General features: G+C 44.4%; 1 protein-coding gene across 1 annotated transcript in view; it reads right to left on the reverse strand.

Moving 5' to 3' along the window:
• Positions 1 to 3,975: 3,975 nt before the first annotated feature.
• RPL7L1 (ribosomal protein L7 like 1) overlaps positions 3,976 to 27,128 on the reverse strand; it is a 28,095-nt gene continuing 4,942 nt past the window's right edge. The window contains exons 3-7 of the mRNA XM_040437554.1: positions 18,501 to 18,664; positions 18,053 to 18,190; positions 15,186 to 15,295; positions 5,892 to 6,102; positions 3,976 to 4,361 (exon numbers count right to left, since the gene is read on the reverse strand). Of these exons, the coding sequence (XP_040293488.1) occupies positions 5,894 to 6,102; positions 15,186 to 15,295; positions 18,053 to 18,190; positions 18,501 to 18,664 (621 nt within the window). The 3' untranslated portion in view covers positions 3,976 to 4,361; positions 5,892 to 5,893. The remainder of the gene's footprint in view (positions 4,362 to 5,891; positions 6,103 to 15,185; positions 15,296 to 18,052; positions 18,191 to 18,500; positions 18,665 to 27,128) is intronic.

Below are 27,128 nucleotides of genomic sequence, written 5' to 3' on the forward strand. Positions count from 1 at the left end.
ATAAAGAGTTGCAGGGGATACTCCTTCCTGAATTGCTTAAGGTACTTGAACACTCACTGGAGGCAGGTTCGCTACCACATTCGATGCAGGAGGCTATTATTGTAGTTATTCCTAAACCTGGGAAAGACCCCAAACTACCAGATTCTTATAGACCAATTTCGCTTTTAACGGCGGATGTAAAGCTCCTAGCAAAAGTGCTGGCGAACAGGTTGTCCAGAGTGATTTTGACCATTGTGCACCCGGATCAGACGGGTTTTATGCCTGGGAAATCGACCGCTATAAATCTCCGTAGACTATATGCTAGCCTGAATATCCTGGCAGATAATTGTGGAGACAGGGCCTTGCTTGCTCTTGATGCCGCCAAGGCGTTGATAGCGTGTAATGGAACTACCTGTGGGGGGTCCTGAGAACCATGGGTTTCGGAGCGCGGTTCATTCAGTGGGTAAGGGTGCAGTACTCGAGTCCCAAGGCAAGAATTAGAGCCAATGGGGGGTTGTCAGATGGTTTTGCCTTGGCCAGGGGCACCAGACAGGGGTGCCCACTATCGCCCTTGTTGTTTGCTCTAGCAATAGAGCCGCTCGCGGCTTTTATTCGCCTGTCACCGAATATTGATGGGTTTCGATATAGTGTGCTGCATAATAAAGTGGCTATGTACGCTGATGATACTCTGCTATTCTTGGGCGATACTGGTGCATCCCTGGATGCGGCCATGGCATTGATTGACAGATTCGGGAGCTTCTCTGGGCTTCAGATAAATTGGCAGAAGTCCGCTTTGATGCCAGTTGATGGACAGGCCCTGTCAGGTGGGCGTGTTGATAGTTTGGATCCCTGGGTGGATAAATTCAAATATTTAGGGCTGTATATAACACCTAGACTGTCGGACTTTGAAGACCTTAATCTGTCTCCGCTGCTAGGTACTTTTAGACTAAAGGTGAGTACATGGTGTAGACTTTTCCTATCGGTGGTGGGTAGAGTAAACCTTTTAAAAATGGTAATGATGCCCCAGCTGCTTTATGTATTGAATAATGCTCCCGTGTGGATTCCTCTGGATAGATTTAGGAGAATGCACACTATGTTTAGAGATCTTATTTGGAAGTACGGTCAGGCTAGGATTAGGCTGGAGACGTTGCAATACCCTAAGTCTGAAGGTGGTCTGGCTGTTCCTAATGCATGGATCTTTTTCTTAGCTTCCCAATGTCAGCATTTTAAGGGATGGATTAATTTCCAATTGCCGGATATGACGGGACAGATACTGCAACACTGGTTGGGCAGTCGGGACCTTATGGGTATTCTGGAGGGGTCGGGAATGCATGCTGGGAGAGAGAAGTTCATGCTTATTGATCTTATGAAGAAAGTCTGGGCGAAGGTGAAGCAGCTTAGAGGTGTAGGTGGCGCCTGTGAACTTTCCCCAATTAGGAATAATTACTTGTTGCCTGAGTTCCTAACAATGTCAGGACTCCGGAATTGGGAATCTCATGGAGTGATGAGGATTGGCCAACTAACTGAGGGCAAGATATTTAAATCGTTTCAGAGTTTGCAGCAGGAATTCAATATTCCCAGGGTATGGTTTTATAAATAGCTTCAATTGAGGCATGCCTTTGAGGTCACGATGAGGAAAGGTTGTACAATAGCACAAATGGAGGTGGTCCATAAACTTGTTCTTCCGACAGGGGGAAAAAAAAGAAGACTGATATCGCAGGTGTATACTCTCTTACTGGTCAAATTTTTAGAAGGATTTCTGCTTTCAAGGATGAAGAAGTGGGAGGCTGACCTGGGAGTCATCTCTAATGATCAGTGGGATGACATACTGGAAGGAGTTCCCAGAGTGTCCCTGAGTGAATAGGGCAAGCTGTCTCAATTATTCATCATTCACAGAGTGTACAAAACGCTGGTGTTCTTAAAAAAGGTGGGGGTAAGAATTGATGACAAGTGTCCAAAGTGTATGGAAGATGGCGCGGATCTGCTACATATGCTTTGGTCTTGTCCAGTAATAGGTAACTTCTGGGAAGGAGTACTGAACATGATTAATAGTAGTATGATGCTGAGACTTCAAAAGGATGGATCCCAAGGTGTGTGTGTTGGGGTATGTGTCAGATATTGGAGGGACTGAGTCGGTTAAGGTAGCGGTGGGGAGGCTGTTGTATGTGGCCAGGAAGTTGGTGGATCCAGGGGAGTCCGCCCACATTGGAGGAGTTTGTGCGGAAGGTGCATGACATGTTGATGATGGATAAAGGTGTGTTTGTGAAGAGAGGTTGTCCTCAGAAGTTTGAGAAACTATGGAGTGAATGGTTATCTCACACTCATGTTGTTATCTAGGCTTTCTTGAGGGGTTCACGATTTGTTCATGGGGGGGAGGAGGGGGTGGGTGGATGCTAGGATAAATGCATCTATTGTCTAATTTTGGTCTTACGTTTCTATACATTATATACCGCTGTATGGTGATCCTTGTATGATGTTATCATATGTTACTGCTGTATACGGACTCCATTTTGGAATGAAAAAAGACAATGTATTGTTTTAAAATAAGATGCTTTTATTTGATTATTAAAAACGATTTGATTCAAAAACTGATGAAACATCCTCTTTAATGAGGTAATACGAAAGCCCATTGACAGATGGATAAAGTGTATTGAAAAACAGGTAGATTATGTAGAAAAATGATTTGTCTTTTCTGAAAGTTAAAATAAATTCCACAGCCAGAGTGCAGTTATTTGGAGTTCTTCTCGTCATGGCACCTAAGGAACACTGGGGATACTTATCGACACTGACGTTTCCTATGCAAATCCTGATCTCCGATGCACCTCATTTATTAAGAAGCAGATGCTGGCCTCCCATGCACCAGAAACTCAAACCAAACAGCAGTTAGTGGCTTGCGTAGACTTGAGCTATAACTTTAAATATAGTAAATGTTGTGGGCCATGGAGGCCCCACCACCTACCACTAAGTCCTGCCACTTCAGAAAAGTGTCAAGAAGCTCAAAGTTGCAGATTATGACTTTTGTGGCATAAAAAAAAGGGTTGTATGACATTTTGATACTGATGGCCTGTTTTAATAAGCTGTGGAGCTCTGGTGAGCACTGTGACCTCCTCACAGCTTACCAAGCACAGCACCATACATGGTATAGTGACTGTGCTTGGTATCGCAGATCTGCTTCATCCACTTGCATGTGACTGAGTTGCACAAAGGTCATGTGATCAAAGAACGTGACATCACAGGCCAAGGAAAAGGTGGCAGCCTCTTCCAACAGTTGAACCGTAGGGGTCCTGTCTGCATCTTTTGCGGCCCCATTGAGATGAATGGCTCCGCATCTGATCTGCAAAAAATGTGCATCAGATGCAGACTGAAACTATGGCCGTGTGCATGAGTCCTAACATCCTCAAACGCACTCATTTTTAAGAGTGCTTTGAAATTTTTTTTTTTCCAAGGAGGCCTATATCTCTCTCCTGTAGATTGTAATCTCTTATGGAAAGTGACCTCTCTCCTGTAGCTTGTAATCTCTCATGGGAAGTGACCTCTTTTCTGTAGTTTGGAAGCTCTTATGTGCAGGGGCCTCTCCCGTAGATTGTACGATCTTATGGGCAAGGACATTATATAAAGATCAGCTATTGCATGTTAAGGGCTCATTCAGACGGCCGTATGCTGTCTGCAAAAACGGACTGCATTCAGTTTTTTGGCTGATCTATAGACTTCAATAAAGGCCATGTCCTGATTTTCACTGATAAGTATAGGACATGTTTTATTTTTTTGCTGAGCCGTGCAAATGGAAGAAAAGTGCCCCATAAAAGTGAACGGGACAGCATCTAATCCACAAAAAAAAAAACATTTGCGGACAGCATACGGCCGTCTGAATGAGCCCCAAGTCTAATAATGTATATTCTGTGCTGCTCCTTTATTGAAAATCTGCAATGAATGTGCCAAGTCTATATGTGGTAAAGTCTATTATTGCAAAATAGCTGGAAAAGTGCGACTCTCAGAAAAGGATGTAATTTTTTTATTCACTCTAAAAACACCAGTCCAAATAGAGGTATAATATAAACTTTAATTTACATAAAAATAAAAAAATCAAGAAAGTTCCTGATACCACGTCAGGCTGACATAATGTTATATACACTATGAAAGTACTCCTTTACCATAGTCCATGGCCGCATGAGTCCAGGTAAAATGTCAAATTCTTTACAGGTAATGTACATTTACTCTGACAGATAAAGTTTGAAGGTGTCACAAGTCAGATGTCCAGAAGATTTGGGGGTCCTGCCGCTCTTCGGTTTACAAGTCTTCATGTAGCAATCCGCTGTGCTCAAGAAACATCTGAATGAATACCACTTCAAAGGGCACTGGTGATCCAAACGTGTGAGGAGAGCCTGAAAAATAAGAAAACACAATCTGTATACTCCCAAAATTGACATAGAACACATGGGGCAACTTACGTGGATCCACTTCTTAAAGAAGACATGCCTGTTTTAATAGCTTCATGCATTCCCCATGTAATAACAATTCTGGAGCATCTATTCTTATGGCTCTATGTACCATTCCTTTGTTAATTCTGCTAGCAGTCTGCAGTAAGGGTACAGAGGGGTGGTAACCAGTTGGGGGGTGTACCTGCACAGTCTGAAAATGACAGCACTGATTGGATAGAGTGAGTCTGTGCAGGTACACAGCCCCAACTGGTTACCTCCCCTCTGTACCCTTACTGCAGACTGCTAGCAATTCATTCATAACTTCTAGTAGAAATAATAAAGGAATGGTACAACATAGAGCCATAGGAATAGTTGTTCCAGAATGGTTATTACATGGGGGAAAGCATGTAGCTATTAAAACAGGAATGTTAGCAGCAGTGACAGGTCCTCTATAAAGGGTTTACATAGTTCCCTCTACCAAGTTAACAACCAAATTCTCTCCATCAAGCACTAAAAACTGCAGTACTACATGAACAGTATAGCATACACTGACTCTGCATCGCTACCTTATGTGTGTATACTCCCTCCTACTGTGCTGCCACAAACCGCCACTGTAATACATTGACCGGACTCATGAACTTGGGCTCAGGAAGTCCTCTCATTGTTTCACTTCTCTGCAGGTGAATAAAGGGGTTGGGGTCAGTATACACAAAGTAGTGATCCAGAGTAAAAGGGGTTGTGCGAGAACGTTAAGTTTTTTCAAGAACCCATGCGGCATCAGAACATCACAAGCTTGGAGAAGGAGCAGGGAGCCAGCACCAGGAACGGGTAAATCAGCTTCACTTTAGAGTTCCGGGAAGGTTTGCCCAAAACACTCAATTCTTGCACAATACCTTTAATGTCCGCTATAGTACATATACATATTTAATAGTGCTTGAGGGAGGGGGCAGACTCTCTTTAAATGAATGTTCCCGCTGACCACCGTTTTTCACCTAATTAGGACCAATATTCTGTAATGACCAATTTCTCCCATTAAGGGGAGCTTACTGCTTATAGCTTAGGATGGGCTCACACTAGACTTCTTGGTTCTGCTGGACTACGAAAATAACAGATGTGCCCGATCCAGCAGATAAACTAACAAGGCCGGATGGACCCCATTGTCTATAATGAGGTCAGTTAGGTTTTTGTTAGGGAGTCCAATTTTTTACCAGACAGAATAGCGCAACATGCTGAAGGAATCTGCAATGAAGGCTCCTAACAAAGCCCCCAACACCGATATGAACAGAGCCTTACACATTGAATTCAATGGTAAAACAGTACGCAGTAAGGACTCATTTACTCCAGTCCCAAGAACAGCATTTGGAGTTCTGGTATCAGAAAAATGGAGCTCCAACTGTTAGGGGAAAACAATGAGGAAAAACAATGAGGAAATTAATCAGCACAGAATGGCAGAGCAGGGGGCATTCACGTTCAGATTGCTGGCCAACTTCTTACCTTTAGTTGAGCTTCCGTATAAGCTGGTTAATGCCAACACCTCGGTTTCCAGGATCGCCAACTTCAGTGAGATAACCTTTCCTGTTAATGCCTGCGTGACGGGCTATAGACAACTGGAAGGGGCACAGGAACTTATTTACAGCTGTAAAGTTGCTTCCTGCTGAATATAGGTCATGAATCACATCTTCTAAGCAGATGATTCCAAATTGCCCTAAGACAGGAGGAAAATAAAGGTCAATACTTAAGAGTCATTCGCACACCTTTACAAGCAGTTTCTGCCTTGTTTTTGTAATGAACTGCAACATGTGCCAGGGTAAAACTTGTAATCAGTCACCAAGTTTGGAAAATGTGAGTGAGTAGTCTCCAAAGAGGCATAATTGAACCCCTTCCCGACATATAACGTAATAGTATGTCATGGTGGCAGGTGTGTTCCCGCATTTTGACGTACTATTACGTCATGGTGATCGGGCGGGCACCGAAAGTTTTTTAATAAAAATAAACTAAAAAAAGTTTCAAGAACAAAAACGAAAAAAAACAAAAACGCCCCTATCACATGATCCACCCCGTCCGATAAACACTGTAAAAAAAAAAAAAAAATAGAATAAAACAGTGCAAAAAAAAGCCCTTTTTTGTCACCTTACAAGCACAAAAATTGCAACACCAAGCGATCAAAAAGGCGCATGCCCCGCAAAATAGAACCACTCAAACAGTAATCTCATCCCGCAAAAAATTAGCCCCTACCTAAGACAATCGGTCAAAAAATAAAGCTATGATCTCAGACTATGGAGACACAAACATTTATTTTGTTTCAAAAATGCCATTATTGTGTAAAACTTAAATAAATAAGAAAACGTATACATATTAGGTATTTCCACATCCGTAATGACCTGCTCTATAAAAATATCACGTGAACTAACCCCTCAGGTGAACGCTGTAAAAAAAAAAAAAAAAAAAAAAAAACTGTGCCAAAACAACCAATTTTTGTGGTCACCTTGCCTTATAAAGTGTAATAATGAATGATCAAATAAAAATCATATGTACCCAAAAATGGTACCAATAAAAAAAAGTCAACTCTTCCTGCAAAAAATGAGCCTATAAAAATATGGCGTTCAGAAAATGGACACAAAAACATTTTTCTTCAAAAATGCTTTATTATGTAAAACTGAAACAAAGAAAGTAGGCATATTTGATATAGTCCGTAACAACCTGCTCTATAAAAATAGCGCATGATCTAACCTGTCAGATGAACGTTGTAAAATACAAAAACAGTACCAAAACAGCCAATTTTTGGTTACCTTGCCTCACAAAAAACGTAATAGAGCGATTAAAAAAAAATCATATGTACCCCAAAATAGTACCAATAAAACAGTCACCTATCCACTAGTTTCCAAAATGGGGTCACTTTTGGGAGTTTCTACTGTAGAGGTGCATCATCAAGGGGGGTTCAAATGGGACATGGTGTCTAAAAACCAGTCCAGCAAAATCTGCCTTCCAAAAACCATGCGGCAGTCCTTTCCTTCTGCGCCCTTACATCAGTTTACGACCACATGTGGGGTGTTTCTGTAAACCTCAGAATCGGGGTAATAAATGTTGAGTTTTGTTTGGCTGTTAATCCTCGATGTGTTAAAGAAAAAATGGATTAAAAAATAGAAAATCTGGCAAAAAAGTAAAATTGAAAAATTTCATTTCCATTTTCCTTTAATTCTTGTGGAACACCTGAAGGGTTAACAAAGTTTGTAAAATCAGTTTTGAGTAACTTGAGGGGTTTAGTTTCTACAATGGGGTCATTTATGAGGGGTTTCTATTCTGTAAGCCCCACAAAGTGACTAAAGACCTGAACTGGTCCTTAACCTCTTCAGGACACAGGGCGTACCGGTACACCCTGATGTCCTGGTACTTAAGGACACAGGGCGTACGGGTACGTCCTGTGTATTTCCGATCACCGCCGCCCGGTGATCGGAACCCGGTGCCTGCTCAAAACGTTGAGCAGGCACCTTGGCTAAATGCAAGGCGGGGTCCCGTGGAAGGTGAAATAAGGCTGTGTCCTTACACTGCTGGGGCTCCGATCGGAGGGGTCCCTGTGGCCACTGCCACCAATGATTAATACTGGGGGGCGCACTGTGCCACCAATGTTTTTAATACTGGGGTGGGGGGGGCGCACTGCGCCACCAATGTTTTTAATACTGGGGTGGGGGGAACACTGCGCCATCAATGATTAATACTGGGGTCTTGGGGGGGCGCACTGCGCCACCAATGAAGATAAATCTCTCATTTATTCATATACAGGAGGCGGGAGCTGGCTGCAGAATCACATAGCCGGCTCCCAACCTCTATGGCGGTAGCAGCGATCCGCGGCACCTGAGGGGTTAACTACCGCAAATCGCGGCTACCGCTCAGAGGAGGTCGGGAGCCGGCTATGCGATTCTGCAGCCAGCTCCCGCCTCCTGTATATGAATAAATGAGAGATTTATCTTCATTTGTGGCGCAGTGCGCCCCCCCAAGCCCTCCAGTATTAATCATTTATGGCGCAGTGCGCCCCCCACCCCAGTATTAAAAACATTGGTGGCACAGTGCGCCCCCCCACCATTAATCATTGGTGGCAGTGGCCACAGGGTCCCCTCTGCCCTCCGCCTCCGATCGGAGCCCCAGCAGTGTAAGCCTGGGGCTCCGATCAGTTACCATGGCAGCCAGGATGCTATTGAAGCCCTGGCTGCCATGGTAAGCTCCATGCTGCTGTGTGCACAGAGCAGCAGGGAGAGTGTGAGGTCCTATTCACAGCCTCTCCCCTCCTCTTGTCCTCCCTCCTCTCATTGGCGGCAGCAGCAGCACGGGGGGGGGGAAGAGACACTGCTGCCTTCTCCCCTGTGCTGCTGAGGGAACACGGAGAGCGCTGTCAGCAGCGCGATCCTTGTTCCCAGTACGTTAACGGAATATCGGCAAAATAGAGGCCCATACCGATAACGGTCAAAATCCTGAATATCGGCCGATAATATCGGTAAAACCGATAATTGGTCGATCCCTAATATAGAACAACCAAAAATCATATGTACCCTAAAATAGTACCAACAAAACTGCCACCTTATCCCGTAGTTTCCAAAATTGGGTCATTTTTTGATTTTCTACTCTAGGGTTGCATCAGGGGGTCTTCAAATGTGACATGGCAGCTTAAAATTATCCCAGTGAAATCTGCCTCTCAAAAACCATATGGCGTTTCTTTCCTTCTACGCCCTGCCGTGCTCCCATACAGCAGTTTACAATTACATATGGGGTGTTTCTGTAAACTACAGAATCCGGGTCATAAATATTGAAGTTTGTTTAACTGTTAACCCTTTCTTTGTTAACGGGAAAAAAAATTAAATGGAAAATCTGCCAAAAAAGTGAAATTCTGAAATGTCATCTCCATTTTTAAAGTTTGTAAAATCAGTTTTGAATACCTTGAGGGGTGTTGTTTCTAAAATGGGGTCATTTTTGGGTGGTTTCTATTATGTAAGCCTCACAAAGTGACTTCAGACCTGAACTGGTCCTCAAAACGTAGGTTTTGGAAATTTTCTGAAAAATTTCAAGATTTGCTTCTAAACTTCTAAGCCTTTTAACGTCCCCAAAAAATAAAATGGCATTCACAAAATGATCCAAAAGTAGACATATGGAGAATGTAAAGTAATAACTATTTTTGGAGTTATTACTATATTATAAAAGTAGAGAAATAGAAATTTGGAAATTTGCAAGTTTTTCAAAATTTTTGGTATATTTGTTTTTTTTTATAAAGAAAAATGACATTTTTGGACTCAATTTTACCACTGTTATTAAGTACAATATATGATGAGAAAACAATCTCAGAATAGCCTAGATACGTAAAAGCGTTTTAAAGTTATTACCACAAAGTGCCAGATGTCAGATTTGCTAAAAATGGCCTGGGCAGAAAGGTGAAAATGGCTTGGTCCTGAAAGGGTTAAGTGAAAATAGTGAAAATTTTGGTGCAACCAAAAAATGCAGTGAAATCAGCAGGCAGCACACTACAGAGCAGGAGGAGCTGAGCCGATTGGGAAATGATTCAGTAAAACTTGAATTTATATATTTAAAATCTCTCTTATTTCTGACTTCAGTTGTACACTGGGGAGGTGTGCTCAGTGATTGATGCACTCCCTGAATAAGTGTGTATACATAGATGGCTGTCAGCCACTGATAGCTGGTCATGGGGGTGGTCTTAAAGGAAAACTGTCACCAGTTTTCTGCTGCCCTTACTTTTAAATCCTAACAGCTCCAATACATAATGAGTCCCAGGGGTGTAGCTATAGGCTCATGGGCCCTGGTACAAGAGTTCAATTTGGGCCCCCCCTACCCTCAATACCGTTTCCTACCACCACCAGACCCCTGCGCGCCCACCATGCCCAATAGCAGAACTAAAATTTCAGAGAAAATAAAATTTTAATCCAATAAGTGCATAATAATAATGATGATGATAAAGATGCCATCTAAAAGTAGTAAATTTTTATTTTATTTTTTAAAGTAGGCAGTCTGTGGCAGCATAGTGACTTCGGTGTTACAGGGGGCTGTCCTCGCTGCCAAAGAATCTCCCCCTGCCACTTGATTGACAGGGACGGATATCTCGCCGTACCAGGACAATTGCACACCTGCGCTGCTGCTCTGAGTAGTGGCGCATGTGCTCAGAGTCAGAGTCTCTGCTGGAACAGAGACTGTGCATTCACTGCAACCCAGAAGTAGCAGCACATGTACTCTGCTCTTCTACCATTGTAGCAGCAGTGCAGGAGGGAGACTTTCAGGGCCCCACAACATGTCCAGAGACTCCAGCCTCCAGCTCTATCAGTCAAGAGGGAGGGACAGATGAGATTACTCATCTGCAGCAGCCAGCAGGGACAGTCACAGACTGGGGGTGGGGGAGGGGGGGTTAGTTTATCACGCCACCAGTTAATACATCCCTGTGGCCCACAGCAGAAGTATATGCCAATCGTCCACCAGCAAGGCAGCTGGCACTGGGATCTCCATGTTATTGGTCAGTTAATACATCAGGGACCCCCTGGCATGGGGCCTGGGCATAGCCAAGTGCAAACTGGGTGATCCAAAGGCAGGACCGGGTGGCTGCCCTCATCCACCAGCCCGTCCCTAATGCCAGTCAATACCCCCTTAGGAAATCTCTCATTAGATGTGAGAGCAGCAGCGATCGATCAGCCAGGATTAATGTGCACAGTGGGAGGCCCCCCCCCCTTAGGCAAGTGACAAACTGCCCCCCTTCCTCATTCTTAGGCAAGTGACAAACTCAGCTCTGCTACATCTACAATGAGCAACTACAACAAATGTAATGCCAAACTGCAGTTCCTCTATGTGATGCCTTGGATAGCTTCCACTGGACCCACAGGCTGTGGGTCCAGTGGAAGCTATCCAAGGCATCACATAGAGGAACTGCTGTTTGGCATTACATTTGTTGTAGTTGCTCATTGTAGATGTAGCAGAGCTGAGTTTGTCACTTGCCTAAGACTGAGGGGGGGGGGGGGGGGTTTCCTAAGGGGGTATTGACTGGTCTGGGCTCATCACGATCTCACCGGCGCTCTGGGTCAGCCACCAGGCGGGTCAGGGGACTCACTCAGGCCAGGGACAGTCACTTACTGGACCGGACCAGGACTCCGGTCGGACGGTACAGTAGTTTATCACGTCGCCGGCGCCACGCTCACCTCAGTATATCAACAGTCAGTCAGTGTCTCGCAGTCGCAGGATAGGAGAGAGGAGTCACTCGCAAGTTCGCAGCACCTCTGCACACAGCTTCCTCTTCCTGAATTAAAGCCGCTCCCCCTCCTCACTTCGCCTGCCCTGCACAGTCAGGGCTCGCCTCTCAGCCTCCGCTCCCTGTGAATCTGATTTCAGTTATCAGCTGCGGGCCGCGTTCTCCTGGCTTAGGGGCCCGGTCGCAATTGCGACCGCTGCAAAACCCTATAGCTACGCCAGTGATGAGTCCCCATTTTCATGAGTTCCCGGCTCTCCCTGCACCAACTGCCTCTTATTGACAGCAGCAGGTAGGCGGGGAGAGCCAGGAGCTCATAAATATTCGGGACTCCTCATTATGCACTGGAGCCGTTCAATACAATATGGCTAGGTTAATTAAAGAAAGTGACCCAGCATTTTTCTAAGGGGATATATCACTAGTTTGTATTGCCCTTAGCTAGTACACCATAAAACTGGTGACAGATTCCCTTTAACCACTTCCCATCTGGGCCCTTTGCCCCCTTCCTGACCAGGCCAAATTTTGCAAAACTGACATATCTCACTTTATGTGGTAATAACTTTGGAACGCCTTTATTTATCCAAGTCATTCAGAGATTGTTTTCTCGTGACACATTGTACTTCATGATAGTCATAAATTTGAGTCAAAATATTTCACCTTTATTTATGAAAAAATCCCAAATTTACCCAAAAATTTGAAAAATTTGCAATTTTCTAAATTTCAATTTCTCTGCTTTTAAAACAGAAAGTGATACCTCATAAAATATTTATTATTTAACATTCCCCATATGTCTACTTTATGTTGGCATCATTTTGGAAATGTCATTTTATTTTTTTAGGACGTTAGAAGGCTTAGAAGTTTAGAAGCAATTCTTAAAATTTAAGAAAATTGCCAAAACCCACTTTATAAGGACCAGTTCAGGTCTGAAGTCACTTTGTGGGGCCTACATAGTGGATACCCCCATAAATGACCCCATTGTAGAAACTACACCCCTCAAGGTATTTAAAACCGATTTTACAAACTTTGTTAACCCTTTAGGCGTTCCACAAGAATTAAAGGAAAATGGAGATCAAATTTTTAAATTTCACTTTTTTAGCAGATTTTCCATTTTAATCAATTTTTTTCTTTAACACATCGATGGTTAACAGCCAAACAAAACTCAATATTTATTACCCAGATTCTGCGGTTTACAGAAACACCCCACATGTGGTCATAAACTGCTATATGGGCACACGGCAGGGAGCAGAAGGAAAGGAACTCCACATGGTTTTTAGATGCCATGTCCCATTTGAAGCCCCCTGATGCACCCTTACAGTAGAAACTCCCAAGAAGTGACCCCATTTTGGAAATTAGGGGATAAGGTGCCAGTTTTATTAGTACTATTTTTGGGTACATATGATTTTTTGATCATTCATTATAACACTTTATGGGGCAAGGTGACCAAAAAATTGGTTGTTTTAGCACAGTTTCTATTTATTTATTTTTACAGCGTTCACCTGAGGGGTTCAGTCAAGTGACATTTTTATAGAGCAGATTGTTACGGACGTGGCGATACCTAATATGTATACTTTTTCTCATTTATTAAAGTTTTACACAATAATAGCATTTTTGAAACCAAAAAATTATGTTTTAATGTGTCCATGTTCTGAGAGCTATAGTTTTTTTATTTTTTGAGAGATTTTCTTATGTAGGGGCTCATTTTTTGCGGGATGAGGTGACGGTTTTATTGGTACCATTTTGTGGGACATACGCGTTTTTGATCACTTGGTGTTGCACCTTTTGTGATGCAAGGTGACAAAAATTGCTTGTTTTGACAGTTTTTTTTTTTTTACGGTGTTCACCCGAGGGGTTAGGTCATGTGATATTTTTATAGAGCTGGTTTTTACGGACGCGGCAATACTAAATATGTCTATTTTATTTTATTTTTAATTTTTTTTTTTATTCCTTACTTGGGATTTTTTTTTTTTTTTACATGTGAAACTTTTTTTTTATTTTATTTTTTCAACCCTTTATTTTATTTTACACTTTTCGTCCCCCATAAGGTCATACAAGACCTCTGGGGGACATTTACTTCACTTTTTATTTTTTTTTCACTGTTGATTTCTCCTGTAACTGGGGCTGACATAGTAGCCCCAGTTACAGGACAAATGCACCCCTATAGAGGCTGTACAGCAGCAATCCAGCGCTGTACAGCCTCACAGCAGGGCTGATCGAGGTCTCTGAGAGACCTCACACAGCCCCTGCACTCTCCGGTCCCGGCGGTCACATGACCGCCGGGCCGGAACAGGAAGCGCACAGCGCTTCCTGCTCTGCAGACACAGCGCTCGGTGAAGGGCACTGTCCCTGCCTTGTCTTAGGGTTGCCCTGCTGTCACTGACAGCGGGCAACCCGATCAGCAGCTGCACGATTAGCGTGCAGCTGCTATTTCTGACAGGACGTTTTAAAACGTGCTGTCAGAAATAGACGTCCACCCATAGGACGTTTATATCCTATGGGCGGACGTGAGGCGGTTAAAGTCTATGTACACCTTTGGGGGCTTTTTTTATTTTTATTAGTGGATTCTACTCATTATGAGCATAAAATCATTTTTTCAATTGGTCTTCATTAGAAAATATGTAGTCCTTTTCTCTGAATTTTCTCTCTGCTCTGTCGGTTGAGGAGTTGAAGGGTTTCTCGTCTCTGCACTCAGACCTTATAAACACAACAAAGGTCAATCCTTATCTTATTGATAAGGACGTTTGATAAGTGTTATTAGAGATCAGGGTTATTAGACGACTGGCACAAAGTGAAAGTACCAGTCACACAACTAGAAAAAAACAGTTAAACCTTTGTGACAGAACGGCTCAATATTTTTAATAAAGAGCAATTGAAAAAAATTATTTTTAGCCGCAAATGAGTAAAATGCAATCAAAAAATTTCCCCGAAGGTGTACATAGCCTTTAAGGATAGAAGGAGCAAATATATGTGTAAATTACAAGTTTTACTGAATATTTTCCCATAAAATTACATATCAATCTGCTCAGCTTATCCTGCTCTATAACATGCTACCTGCAGACTGCACTGTATTTCGTGGTGACAGGTTCTCCTTAATTCTATGCTCAAAATTGGTTACTTTAAGATGTAAATTTGGCGAACATCACTACCTCTGTAACTTTGATAGTCGGCAAATACACAGTTTTGGAAATGCTGGACGATAAAGAAAAACTATCAGGACTGACACTGCTGTAAATATACCACCAATGGCTGATCAGCAGCAGACCGAGAGCTGAAACTCTAGAAAGCAGTTGTAGCAGTGCTAGGAAGCCCCATGCCACCTCATCTCCTTTATTCCTCCTTCTTTGAGGGCCACATGACTGGTCCACTATAGTCAATAGCAGGACACGTAGCTGCATGAAAACAGCGTGCCCACAGAAGTGGTGGCATAGGGCTTTCCTAGAACCTCTTCATTTTAGCATCACAATCACAAAAGCTGATCAGACATCCTAGTAATAGTCACAGACGTCTATTGCCTAAGACAATGCCTGAAACAATCATATGTATTACGAAAACAAGACACTTACCCAACTGCTCTTCTATCATATTGTTGTCCGTTAGAGGCATCTTTTTGCCTTTCACCATTCCTTGTCCACGTTTTAAGATGAGTTCTCGTACAGATTTCAAGTTTGGGAAACTGCAAAATAATAACTGGGTCAAATACGAATAATCTAAAGTAAATATATTTAAAAATATTACATCTGAGAGAACTGAATGGGAAACTCCTCTGATCAGAAAGTGATAGTATGAGATTATGGGAGTTTATAGCAGGCTTTCCTCCGTACACTTCTCTAGGGCCATCTGGTAATCTAGCACTCATCATGCTCCATTTGTGCTAGATTAAAGGAATTACATTAAAATATAAATGCCTTTATTTCTGTCTAATGATAGAAATCTGAGCGGTGGCCTGACATCAGAAGTCAATATCATCGCCTCACATGTATTTATGATACCAATTTGATGTGCATTTCCACTTATTATACAATATGCAAAATAATGAATAAGGCTACTTTCACACCTGCGTTCGGTACGGATCAGTCTTGTATCTGCACAGAAGGATCCACACCGATAATGCAAACGCTTGTATCCGTTCAGAATGGATCCGTTTGCATTATTCATAACAATAAAATAAAAAGTACGGATCCTTCTTGACTTCCATTGACTTTCAATGTGGGACTGATCCATTTTCAGTTGCACCATATTGTCAGTGAAAAACGGATTCGTCCCCATTGACTTACATTGTAAGTCAGGACGGATCAGTTTGGCTCCGCATGATCAGACGGTGACTGTCTAAAAAACGCAACGGAGACAAAACGCAGCCAAATTGATGCATTCTGAACGGATCCTTATCCATTCAGAATGCATTGGGGCTGAACTTATCCATTTTGGGCCGCTTGTGAGAGCCCTGAAACGGATCTCACAAGTGGACCTAGAAACGCCAGTGTGAAAGTAGCCTTAGATAGAAACTCTAATGTAATGCAAGCCTGAACAAACCATAGCCGGCTGTAAGAGCCAATAATGATGAGCTGTATGGCCAGATCTGCACGTCATTCAAGGCGTGACACCACCCTCCAGTAGATAGACCAGAGCCCTCTCTGGTAGTTACACTAAATTGCTACTCCCTCCCTCGTTAAAGGGGTTGTCACATGACAAACACATATTCCCTGGTGCTCCTGGCAATCATGAGAATGGGGCTGTGTGTTCCCGTGTTTGAATGTGAAGGCAGTCATATATGCACTGCCAAGAACCCGGCAATCGCCAGCAGTCCCATAGAATAGAATGGAGCAGCAGTGCACACACACTCTAAATGGGAGAACACAGGGCCCCCTATCTGGTGATTGATGGAGGGACCAGCAGTCAGCCCCCCCACACATCAGACGCTTATCCCCATCCTGCTCATAGGGGTAAGTGTTTGTCATGGGACAGTATAACTTATCCATCGCCTCATTATGAAAGGTCCATTCACACATGGTAGTACAGATCTGCACCATAAAGTCAACATGACAAAACCACAACCGCCATTCTGCCACGATGTGGCCCATGTGAATGTATCTAAAAACTGTGCCCCACACTCTCCACTTCAATTACCCAGTGAAAGAGATTGAACGCCTGTAATCCGGCCAAAATAAGAAAAGGTAAGGACCTACCTCACAGATACTGCACCGCCGCTCTGGTTCTTCCCGCCAGGCTCTAGTTACCAGTTGCAAGGTCGACGTTACGTCGACAATATGTGACCCCTGCAGCCAATCACATGGTGTTGACGTAACGTCACCGATGCAGCCAGGTAAACAGAGCCTGGAGTGGTGGTTCTGGATCTTTGAGGTAGGTCCTTACTGGAAAACCCCTTTAAAAAGCTGCTGTCCCATCTTTCATTTAAATGCTAGTCACATAAGGCTTTCCTTTCACCCCTAATAGTCACAGGGGCACTAACTTCCCTCTTCCTCAAGAGACAGTAACAGCTTCCTAACAGTCCACCACTACTCCTAGAAGTCACAGCCAAGTATCCCTTATCTAATGCCAGAGTGTGCCCTCTGCTGGAAGGAAGCTACATATGAGCAGCCCACTATATAGAACAGCTGCATGCCTTTTTCTGCACTGCTTCTCAAGACGACATGGACATTGAGGCACCAGGAGGAAGCACTAAGTTGCCAAAAGTTCAGTGGGCAAAACCAGTTTACCAGGGCTTTACCATGGTGACTAGTTTGTATCCAGCCCTGCTTATGATAAGATACTGTAGGGTTTCTCAGAGAACATAACATCTCAATGGATTCCCATTCTACTTGGGGGAGATTTATGAAACTGTCTAAAATAAAAATGAAAAATAAAATAAAAATAAAAATAAAACCATCTGGCAGCCAATCACAGCACAATCAGTTTTCAGGATCACAATAATGCAGGAAAGCTGAGCAATGATTGGTTAAAGCCTCATGCACACGTCCGTGAAACAGGAACCGTATGATACCGGCCTGGATTTCTCCTGCGTGCAGGAGCGCACGGCGTCACTGGTTGCTATGACGCCGTGCGCTTCCTGCTGCCACAGTACAGTAATACACTGGTATGATCTAGCAGGCATGCTCAACCTGCGGCCCTCCAGCTGTTGTAAAACTACAACTCCCACAATGCCCTGCTGTAGACTGATAGCTGTAGTCTGTTCGAGCATGCTGGGAGTTGTAGTTTTGCAACAGCTGGAGGGCCGCAGGTTGAGCATGCCTAATCTAGAGCGACCAATGACGCCGTGCGCTCCTGCACTCAGAAGAAATCCAGGCCGGTATCACGCGTGTGCATGAGTCTTAATATGGGCAACAAAGACTGTTTTTCAATTAGATTCATAAATCTTTCTTCATTCTATTTTGAAGCTCCGTGACCCCTGGGGGTAACACACAATGCTACTCACCCCCATGCCACGTATGGCTCGATCGCTTGTATCATCTTCAAAGATTCTGGGGTCAGCTTCACAAAAACGCCAGAGAAAATCTTTCCCAGTCTAAAGATTTTGATGATTCTGAGCACGTGCTGGTTCACACCCTGAATGCTGAGGGACAGATTGGAAAGCTACATGAGGCAGACATAAAAAATAGACGGAAGTGACCATGTCTAGATAATCGAATACAGGAAAAGACCAACCAAAGGAGAAAAGGTTACTTGCCACCAGCCATACCGGCTGTCATGGGGCTACCTGCATTGTCAACCAGTCACCCATAATGTCTCTCTGAGGTCCCTCTGGCAGAACCAGCCCCCGACCCCTCCTTCATCAGAGACCAGATAAACAGGGACAGCTGGCGGTGTAACAAGTAACCAGCTTCTCTTCCTAGTACACAACATGTGTCACTACGGCAACGTACTCAGTAATTCTCACTACAAAGGCGAGCTTCTCGCTGGATATGTTGGGGATGATCTTCTTATAGATCTGCATTCTGCGTAACCTGCAGTCATCTCTCAACTTTCTTCTGGAGTCTCTCACAAAACTTTCAAGACGTTTAAATTTTATCTGCTTTCCCGGCTGAATCTGTAAAAGTAAAAAAAAAAAAAATAAAAAAAAAAAGTGGATTAAAAAGTTTAAAAAAAAATGTCAAAATCCTAACCCAACCCTTCCGCAAAAAACTGCAATGAGTTTAAAGGGGTTCTCTGTGCATGTCATCTAATCAGCAGTTGGTACCAACCTGAGGAAGGAAGATCTTTTAGTATTAACCCCTTCCTCTAATGCCACCATCTCTCCTGCGGGCTCTTCAGCCCAAGTCCTGACCGGATGTGGCCACATGTTTTCCTGCTCAACGCAAAGCAGTAAATACAGCTGAACAGGTAAAGGAGCGGCCGCATCCAGCCTGTGTAAGTGCAGCATTGACGGAGCAAGGCACGGGTAAATACTTTCTAAAAGATCTACCTTCCAATATTGATTTTTTAGAGCAGATACCGATAATCTATGAACTTCCAGGCTGATAATTTATACCAATATTTTATATCTTATAATATGTATTATATTAGTTGGTAGTCACTGAGGTGGTGGAAATTTGCATTTGGCACTAGTATATTATAAAAGTAAATAATAAATTAATAAAGCCCTTAGTTGGTAGTCCATTTATAATTTACATTTATAATATACTAGTGCTAAATGCCAATTTCCACACCATCCCCCCCTTCTCACTGACTTTATTAACCCCTATCAGACCTTAATTAATTCCTATCAGACCTCAGATGAATAAAATAAACTCCTCACCTCTCCTTCATCTCCAGGTCCCGCGTCTCGCTCCCCTGTCTTCTCCGGCCCCCGCTGAACTGTCACCAGGCAGCGTCAGCTTATAGTTCTGACGCTGTACGGGGTCAGGACAATGCAGCGCGGGCCCTATCAAAGAAGACCAGGGAGGGAGAGTATCCGAAGCGCTTGCTGCGCTTCTTCCCCACTCCAGACGCATACTAGTGCGCACTTCCATAATGGAAGTGCTCACTAGTATTTGCTTTATATGCATTATCGGTATATCGGCAAGGTTAGAGGCTGATAATGTACAAATTCCTAAATATATGCCAATAATATCGGTACTTCCGATAATCGGTCGATCCCTAGTACCAACTACTGATTAGATATAATATGCAGAGACCCCTCTTAAAGGGAACCTGTCACCAGGATTTTGGGTATAGAGCTGAGGACATGCGGATGTGCTAGCGGCCATCTAGCAACCCAATACCCAGTCCCCATAGCTCTGTGTGCTTTTGTGTGAAAAAAACCGCAATTAGACTTACCGGTAATTCCGTTTCCTTGAATCCACCATGACGGCCCACATTGACCTCTGTAGGGGCAGGAACACATAGAGAGTTTAAATTCCCCCCACCCCTCCACCTCCTCAGTGCTTTACAAATTATCCGAAAGGTGGAAAAGAGTAAAAGATATTGATTCATACCCTTAAACTCTTATTTTATATATATATTTATTTATTTTATATTTTTTTTTTTTACTACATATAATATGTGTGTTTTTTTGGGATGGGAATAGTACGGGGCCGTCATGGTGGATTCAAGGAAACGGAATTACCGGTAAGTCTAATTGCGGTTTTTCCATTTCATCCACCATGACGGCCCACATTGAGACGTATCAAATGACTACATGGGTGGGGATATGGCCTGTATAATCTTCCGACCAAAAAGAGACTCATTCGAGTCCGGAAGATTAAGGCGATAGTGTCTTACAAAGGTGTTTGTGCTAGCCCAGGTTGCAGCCCTACAAATCTGGTCTAGTGAGACGCCTCTTTTTTCAGCCCAAGAGGAGGCAGTGGCCCTAGTGGAGTGGGCTTTAATATTGCCGGGACTGGGCCTGCCCTGTATCCTGTAGCAACACTCGATGGTGGACCTGATCCATCTAGCTATGGAGGATTTGGCTAGCTTCTTCCCTTTATTTTTCCCAGAGAATTGAACTAGTAGATTATTGTCTATTCTAAGAGCCCTGGTAGCCTCCAGGTATTGAATTACCGTATCCTTAACGTCTAAGAGATACAAGTTATCATCAGACCCTGCAACTTCGGACCTAGTGATAGAAGGTAGAAAAATTTCCTGTTCCTGGTGGAAGGAGGAGACTACTTTAGGGAGGAAACCAGGGTCGAGCGTTAGGCGGATGTGATCATTACAAATTTGGAGATATGGTTCCCTGCAGGATAGGGCCTGAAGTTCTCCAATACGTCTTGCTGAAGTAATTGCTATCAGGAAAGCAGTTTTCAGAGAAAGGTGTTTTAAGGAGATCTCTGATAACGGTACGAACGGAGGCTTTGTTAGGCCTTCTAGGACGATGTTCAAGTCCCAAGTTGGAGCTCTAGATTTAAGGGTGGGTCTTAACCTTGAAGCTGCTCTAATAAATCTCCTGACCCATCTGTGATTGGCTAAGCTGCAGTCGTAGAAGGTACGGAGGGCTGATATTTGTACTTTCAGAGTACTAGGTCTCAGACCTAATTCCAGTCCGCTCTGGAGGAAGTCCAGAATCTTGTTTATGGGGGGAGAGGAGGTGTCCGGGCGATCAATTCCTAACCAAGAACAGTATCTTTTCCATATTTTTAAATAGATGGAAGATGTCACTTTTTTTCTACTGGCCTTGAGCGTGAGAATCACCTTATCTGACAGGCCTCTGTTCTTTAAGGTTTCGCTCTCAGGATCCAGGCTGCCAGTCTGAAGATTCCTGGGTCTGGATGCAGAAGTGGGCCCTGGACTAAGATGTCTCTCTGAAAAGGAATTTCCCAGGGATCCTCCAGCGATAGCTGTCTTAGAGTAGAGAACCAGCTCCTCTTTGGCCACAGGGGGGCTATTAGGATGAGAGTAGTTGGTTCTCCTCGAAGCTTCTGGATGACTCGCGGTAGTAGTGGTATCGGGGGAAATGCATAAGCTAGTCTCCACCTCCACTGAATTGATAGGGCGTCTATTGCCCATGGACCGTTCTCTTGGTTTAGGGAGCAAAAGCATTCTACCTGCGTATTCTTTCTTGAAGCGAATAAGTCTACTTCCGGATGACCCCATCTTTTTGAGATCCTCTGGAAGATTTTTCGGTTCAGGGACCATTCCCCTGGATCTATTTTTTCCCTGCTCAGGTAGTCTGCTACTGTGTTTTCGCAGCCCTTTAAATGGATGGCGGAGAGCGACAAGGTGTTCTCTTCTGCCCAGGAGAAGATTCTCATTGTTACAGCACCCAACAGGCGTGACCTTGTCCCTCCTTGGTGTCGTAGGTATGCCACAGCTGTGGTATTGTCGGATAGAATTTTTAGATGATGACCCCTCAGTAGGTCCTCTCCTTTTGTTAAAGCTTCGAGGACAGCGTACAGCTCTCTGTAATTGGAGGATCTTCTCCTTATGTCTTCTGGCCAAGCACCCTGTAGAAGGTGGTCTCCTATTTTTGCTCCCCAGCCTTCGAGACTTGCGTCTGTTATTACCTGAACGGCCGGATAGTTTCGCCACTGTAGACCTCCAAGCAGCCTTCTTCTTTCTTTCCACCAGCTTAGATCTGATTTTACGGACTGAGGAATCCATACAACTTTGTCTAGGTTTATCTGTCTTCCATCCCATACACTTAGGATCCAATTTTGGATTACCCTTGTGTGGCTTTGGCACCAGGCAACCGAGGGGATGCAGGCAGTTAGACTTCCGAGAAGACTCATGGACCGTCTGATGGAGCATCTGTGAGAACTCTGAAATATTCGGATCTTCTCTATTAATGCTACGGTTTTGTCCTGGGGGAGAAAGGTCTTTAACAGGGCTGAGTCCAGTTCTACGCCTAGGAATCTTATTCTTCTGGATGGAATCAGCGTGGATTTTTTTATATTTATGATCCAACCCAGACTTTCTAGGAACTCTGAGAATCTCTGAGTTGCAGACAGATTTTCGGCTTCTGTATTGCCAAGAATAAGGAAGTCGTCTAGGTATGGGATAATTGTTATGCCTTCCTGACGAAGATAGGCCACCATTTCCACTACCACCTTTGTGAAGACCCTGGGGGCCGAGGAGATGCCGAAAGGGAGGGCGACATACTGAAAATGGTGGATCAAGCCGTCCGGCCCTTTTAGGGAGAACCTTAAGTACTTTTGAGAAAGATGATGGATAGGGATATGGTAGTATGCGTCTTTGAGGTCGATTGACGACATAAACGCTCCTTTCTGTATTAGGGGAATAGTGGATGTGATGGTTTCCATCCTGAATTTCCTGTATAAGATGGATCTGTTTAGAGGTTTCAGGTTTATGATGGTTCGCAGGGATTGGTCTGGTTTCTTTACTAGGAAGAGGGTGGAGTAGAAGCCTTTCCTTTGTTCTAGTTGCGGGACCCTCTGAATTACCCCTAGATCTAAGAGGTCTCGGACGCCCTGCCATATTTTTGGAAGTTCTGTTTTGCTCTGGGATGAGATGCAGAATCTTCTTGGGGGGATAGAAGTGAATTCTATTTTGTAGCCTTGAGAGACTACGTTTAGAACCCAGGGATTTGAGGTGATCTGCTCCCAAGATGGAAAAAACCCCCTCAGTCTCCCCCCTACTCTGGCGTCATTGCTGTTTATTTTGTCGGTTTTGGGGATTGAGGATGAAGCCTCTCCCTCTTCCCCCTTTGGGATAGCTCCATCTGCCCGTTTTTCCTTTCCCCCTGTAGGATCTTTGCTGGGGCTGGAACTGACGAAAGGGCTTCTTTCTAGACTCCTTGTCCTCCGGAAATCCCTTTTTCTTATCCGCTGCTCCCTCTAGAATTTTATCTAGAGTGGGCCCAAAGACAAACTCTCCAGAAAATGGGATAGAACAGAGTTTGGCTTTGGATGCCTTGTCCCCTGACCATGCTTTCATCCATAATGCTCGCCTGGCTGCGTTAGAGAGAGCAGCGTCTTTGGCTGAGAAGCGGATGGATTCCGCGGAGGCATCCGCTAAGAATGCTGTGGCGGAACGAAGGAGTGGAATAGACTCCCTGATTTCTTCTCTAGGGGTCTTATTTTTTAGGTGTTCGTCCAACTCCCCCAACCATATATACATAGCCCTGGCTACTGAAGTTGCTGCAATGTTTGCTTTTACCCCAAACATTGCTGATTCCCAGGATCTTTTTAGAAGCCCGTCTGCTTTTCTGTCCATTGGATCACCCAATTGGGAAGAATCCTCAAAAGGAAGAGCGGTTTTCTTTACAACCTTCGCAACCTGTATGTCGACTTTGGGGGTCTGATTATATATTTTGCTTTCTGCTGGGTCAAAGCAGAGTCGGTTCCTGAACTCCTTGGGGACACCTAATCTCTTCTCAGGATCTGCCCACTCCTCCATTATCATTTCCCGTATATTCTCGTTTATAGGGAAGACGATGGAAGTCTTGGATCTAAGGCCGCCAAACATTTCATCTTGAACGGTCCGGGGTCTAGGGGTATCCTCGATTCCCATTGTGGACCTGACTGCTCTGAGTAAATCTTCCATCTCGTCTGTGGAGAAAAAATATTTTTTGTCCTCCTCCAAAATTTCCCCCTCGGACAAGGGGTCCTCAGCAGGAATCTGTCTGGATGTGACGGAAGCTTCCTCTACATCCTCGCCCTCAGATGAGGAGACGACCGACAGTTTGCGTTTCTTGGGAGGGTTAGGGACACTAGTAGGAACAGACATAGTGGCCAAAGAAGATTTGATTTCGTCCGTAATAAAAGTTTTCATTTCGGACAGGATATCCGGTTGCTCTTCCTTCCATATTTCAGCAGTGCAAGGCTTGCACAGCCTCTTTTTGTAATTTTCAGGTAACCTTCTTGAGCATGCACAGCACTTTGAGAGCTTTGCTTTAGTTTTAGAATCTTTGCTGCCCTGGAGGAAGCAACCAGATATACCGTATTCAGAATTGTAACAGAAGTAGAAATTTTAAAATACAATTTCCCCCCAGAGGGGACTCACTGTACTGATGGCCGAAGGGTCAGAGCCTTCCTGGCGAGGAGTAGGTGCTTCAGACATCGCGGTGCAGCAGTCAAAGGCTGATACCGCGGTCTTTTTTAAATTCTGTCCCGGCGTCTGACGTCATCAAGCAGCGCCCTCGACTGATAGCGTAAGCCTGCGCCGCACCAGCTTGTAGAAAAAGGTACGTGCGCCGCCCGGCCCGCCCATAATGCGCTTCATGCGCCGCACCACTCCTGCTGCCGGTCACCTGTAAGGAAGGACGCCAAGCGCCGCGCGCGAGGCGCCTTGTGAAGCCGGCACCCCCGACTATTACCCAGAAGAGGGAAGGAAGTCTGAGGTAGGGAAGGACCGCAGGCCTCAGCATAAGCTAAGACGAGGGTCCTCGTTGCTCCAAGCTGGCCAGCCTTAGCCCCTGCCGTGGGAGGCCAGCAGGAGATTCCTGTAAAAGAATAAAGCTTGCTACCCTCCAGGAAGGAGGGCTCTCTCTACATGTTGGCCCCTGTAGGGGCAGGAAAGCACTGAGGAGGTGGAGGGGTGGGGGGAATTTAAACTCTCTATGTGTTCCTGCCCCTACAGAGGTCAATGTGGGCCGTCATGGTGGATGAAATGGAAAAAACGATTTGATACATATGTAAATTAACCTTAAAATTAATGCAAAGATGAGTCCTGTACATGAGATGAGTCAGGGACAGGACTTATCTCAGGTTAATTTGCATATGTATCAAATCGGGTTTTTTTACACAATAAAAGCACACAGAGCGATGGGGACTGGATATTGCAGATGTGCTAGCGGCCATCTAGCAGCCCATGTCCTCAGCTATATACACAAAATCCTGGTGACAGGTTCCCTTTAAACTTAGTGGGGTTTTTTTGTTAGGAATTTGAACATTTTAAAAACGTTTTAATGCCCAGAGAACCCCCTTAAATGGGTTGTTCACTACAAAGGACTTTTTCTACAGACCAGACCTGCGGTGATAAACATACTTGCCTCATCCCTGCCACTGGGTTCCAGCTCCATTGCAACCCCGTAGGCTCTGCAGGTCCCAGGTCTCCCTGCATCAACATTAAATTTGATGCAAGCCACATGACCGCTGCAGTCAGTGACTTGCCGCAGCGGTGGAGTGTTACATGGCCCAGTCACCTGAAGCATGGGTGACACATCATTGCTGCAACCAGTAATTGGCTGCAGTGGTCATGGGACCTACATCAACATCTGATGTGTTTCTGGGGCGAAGTGAAGCTGCTGCATCTTAGCAGACCCTGATCAGCATTGCCTTTAAAAAAAGGGGTGCTTTAGGGGGCACAATACTTGACTTGCCCTAGGAGCTGACAACCCACGCTAAACCACTGCCTGGAACGTGCAGAGCTGGCGGGGCAGCAACAGAGTCAGAATACAGTGACCGGGATCAGGCAAGTATGATTACCACCATGGGTTCGGCCAAGCTGCTGGGTCTGTAGAAAAGAGGTGAACAATCACTTTAAAAGGAAAACTGAGAAAAGATGAGTACCTGGGGTCAGTACTGGGCCCTATTCTCTTCAATATATTTATTAATGATCTTGTAGAAGGCTTGCATAGTAAAATATCAATTTTCGCAGATGACACTAAACTGTGTAAAGTAATTAACACTGAAGAGGACAGTATACTACTACAGAGGGATCTGGATAGATTGGAGGATTGGGCAGATAAGTGGCAGATGAGGTTTAACACTGACAAATGTAAGGTTATGCACACGGGAAGGAATAATGCAAGTCACCCGTACATACTAAATGGTAAAACACTGGGTAAGGCCTCATGCATACGGCCGTTGTTTTGGACCCATTCACTTCAATGAGGCCGCAAAAGATGCGGACAGCACTCCGTGTGCTGTCCGCATCCGTTGCTCCGTTCTGTGGCCCGGTAAAAAAAAAAATATATATACATATAACCTGTCCTATTCTTGTCTTGCGGACAAGAATAGGCAGTTATATCAATGGCTGTCCGTGCCGTTCCGCAAGTTGCGGAACGCACACAAACGCCATCTGTGTTTTGCGGATCCGCGTTTTGCGGACGGCAAAACACACACCGGTTGTGTGCATGAGACCTAACACTGACATGGAAAAGGACCTAGGAATTTTAGTGAACAGCAAACTAAGCTGCAAAAAACAGTGTCAGGCAGCTGCTGCCAAGGCCAATAAGATAATAGGTTGCATCAATAGGGGCATAGATGCCCGTGATGAGAACATCGTCCTACCACTTTAGGCTGCTTTCACACTAGCGTTTTGGTTTCCGTTTGTGAGATCCGTTCAGGGATCTCACAAGCGGTCCAAAACGGATCAGTCACGCCCTTAATGCATTCTGAATGGATAAGGATCCGCTCAGAATGCATCAGTTTGGCTCCATTCCGCTTTGGAGGCGGACACCAAAACGCTGCTTGCAGAGTTTTGGTGTCCGTCTTTCGAAACTTAGTCAAACGGATCCATCCTGACACACAATGAAAATCAATGGGGACGGATCAGTTTTGGCTATGTTAAAGATAATACAAACTGATCCGTTCTAAACAGATGCATGCAGTTGTATTATTTGAACGGATGCATTTGGGCAGATACATGACGGATCCGCGCCAAACTAGAGT

Source organism: Bufo bufo, chromosome 6 (assembly GCF_905171765.1).
Source record: "Bufo bufo chromosome 6, aBufBuf1.1, whole genome shotgun sequence".
Lineage (NCBI taxonomy): Eukaryota > Metazoa > Chordata > Amphibia > Anura > Bufonidae > Bufo > Bufo bufo.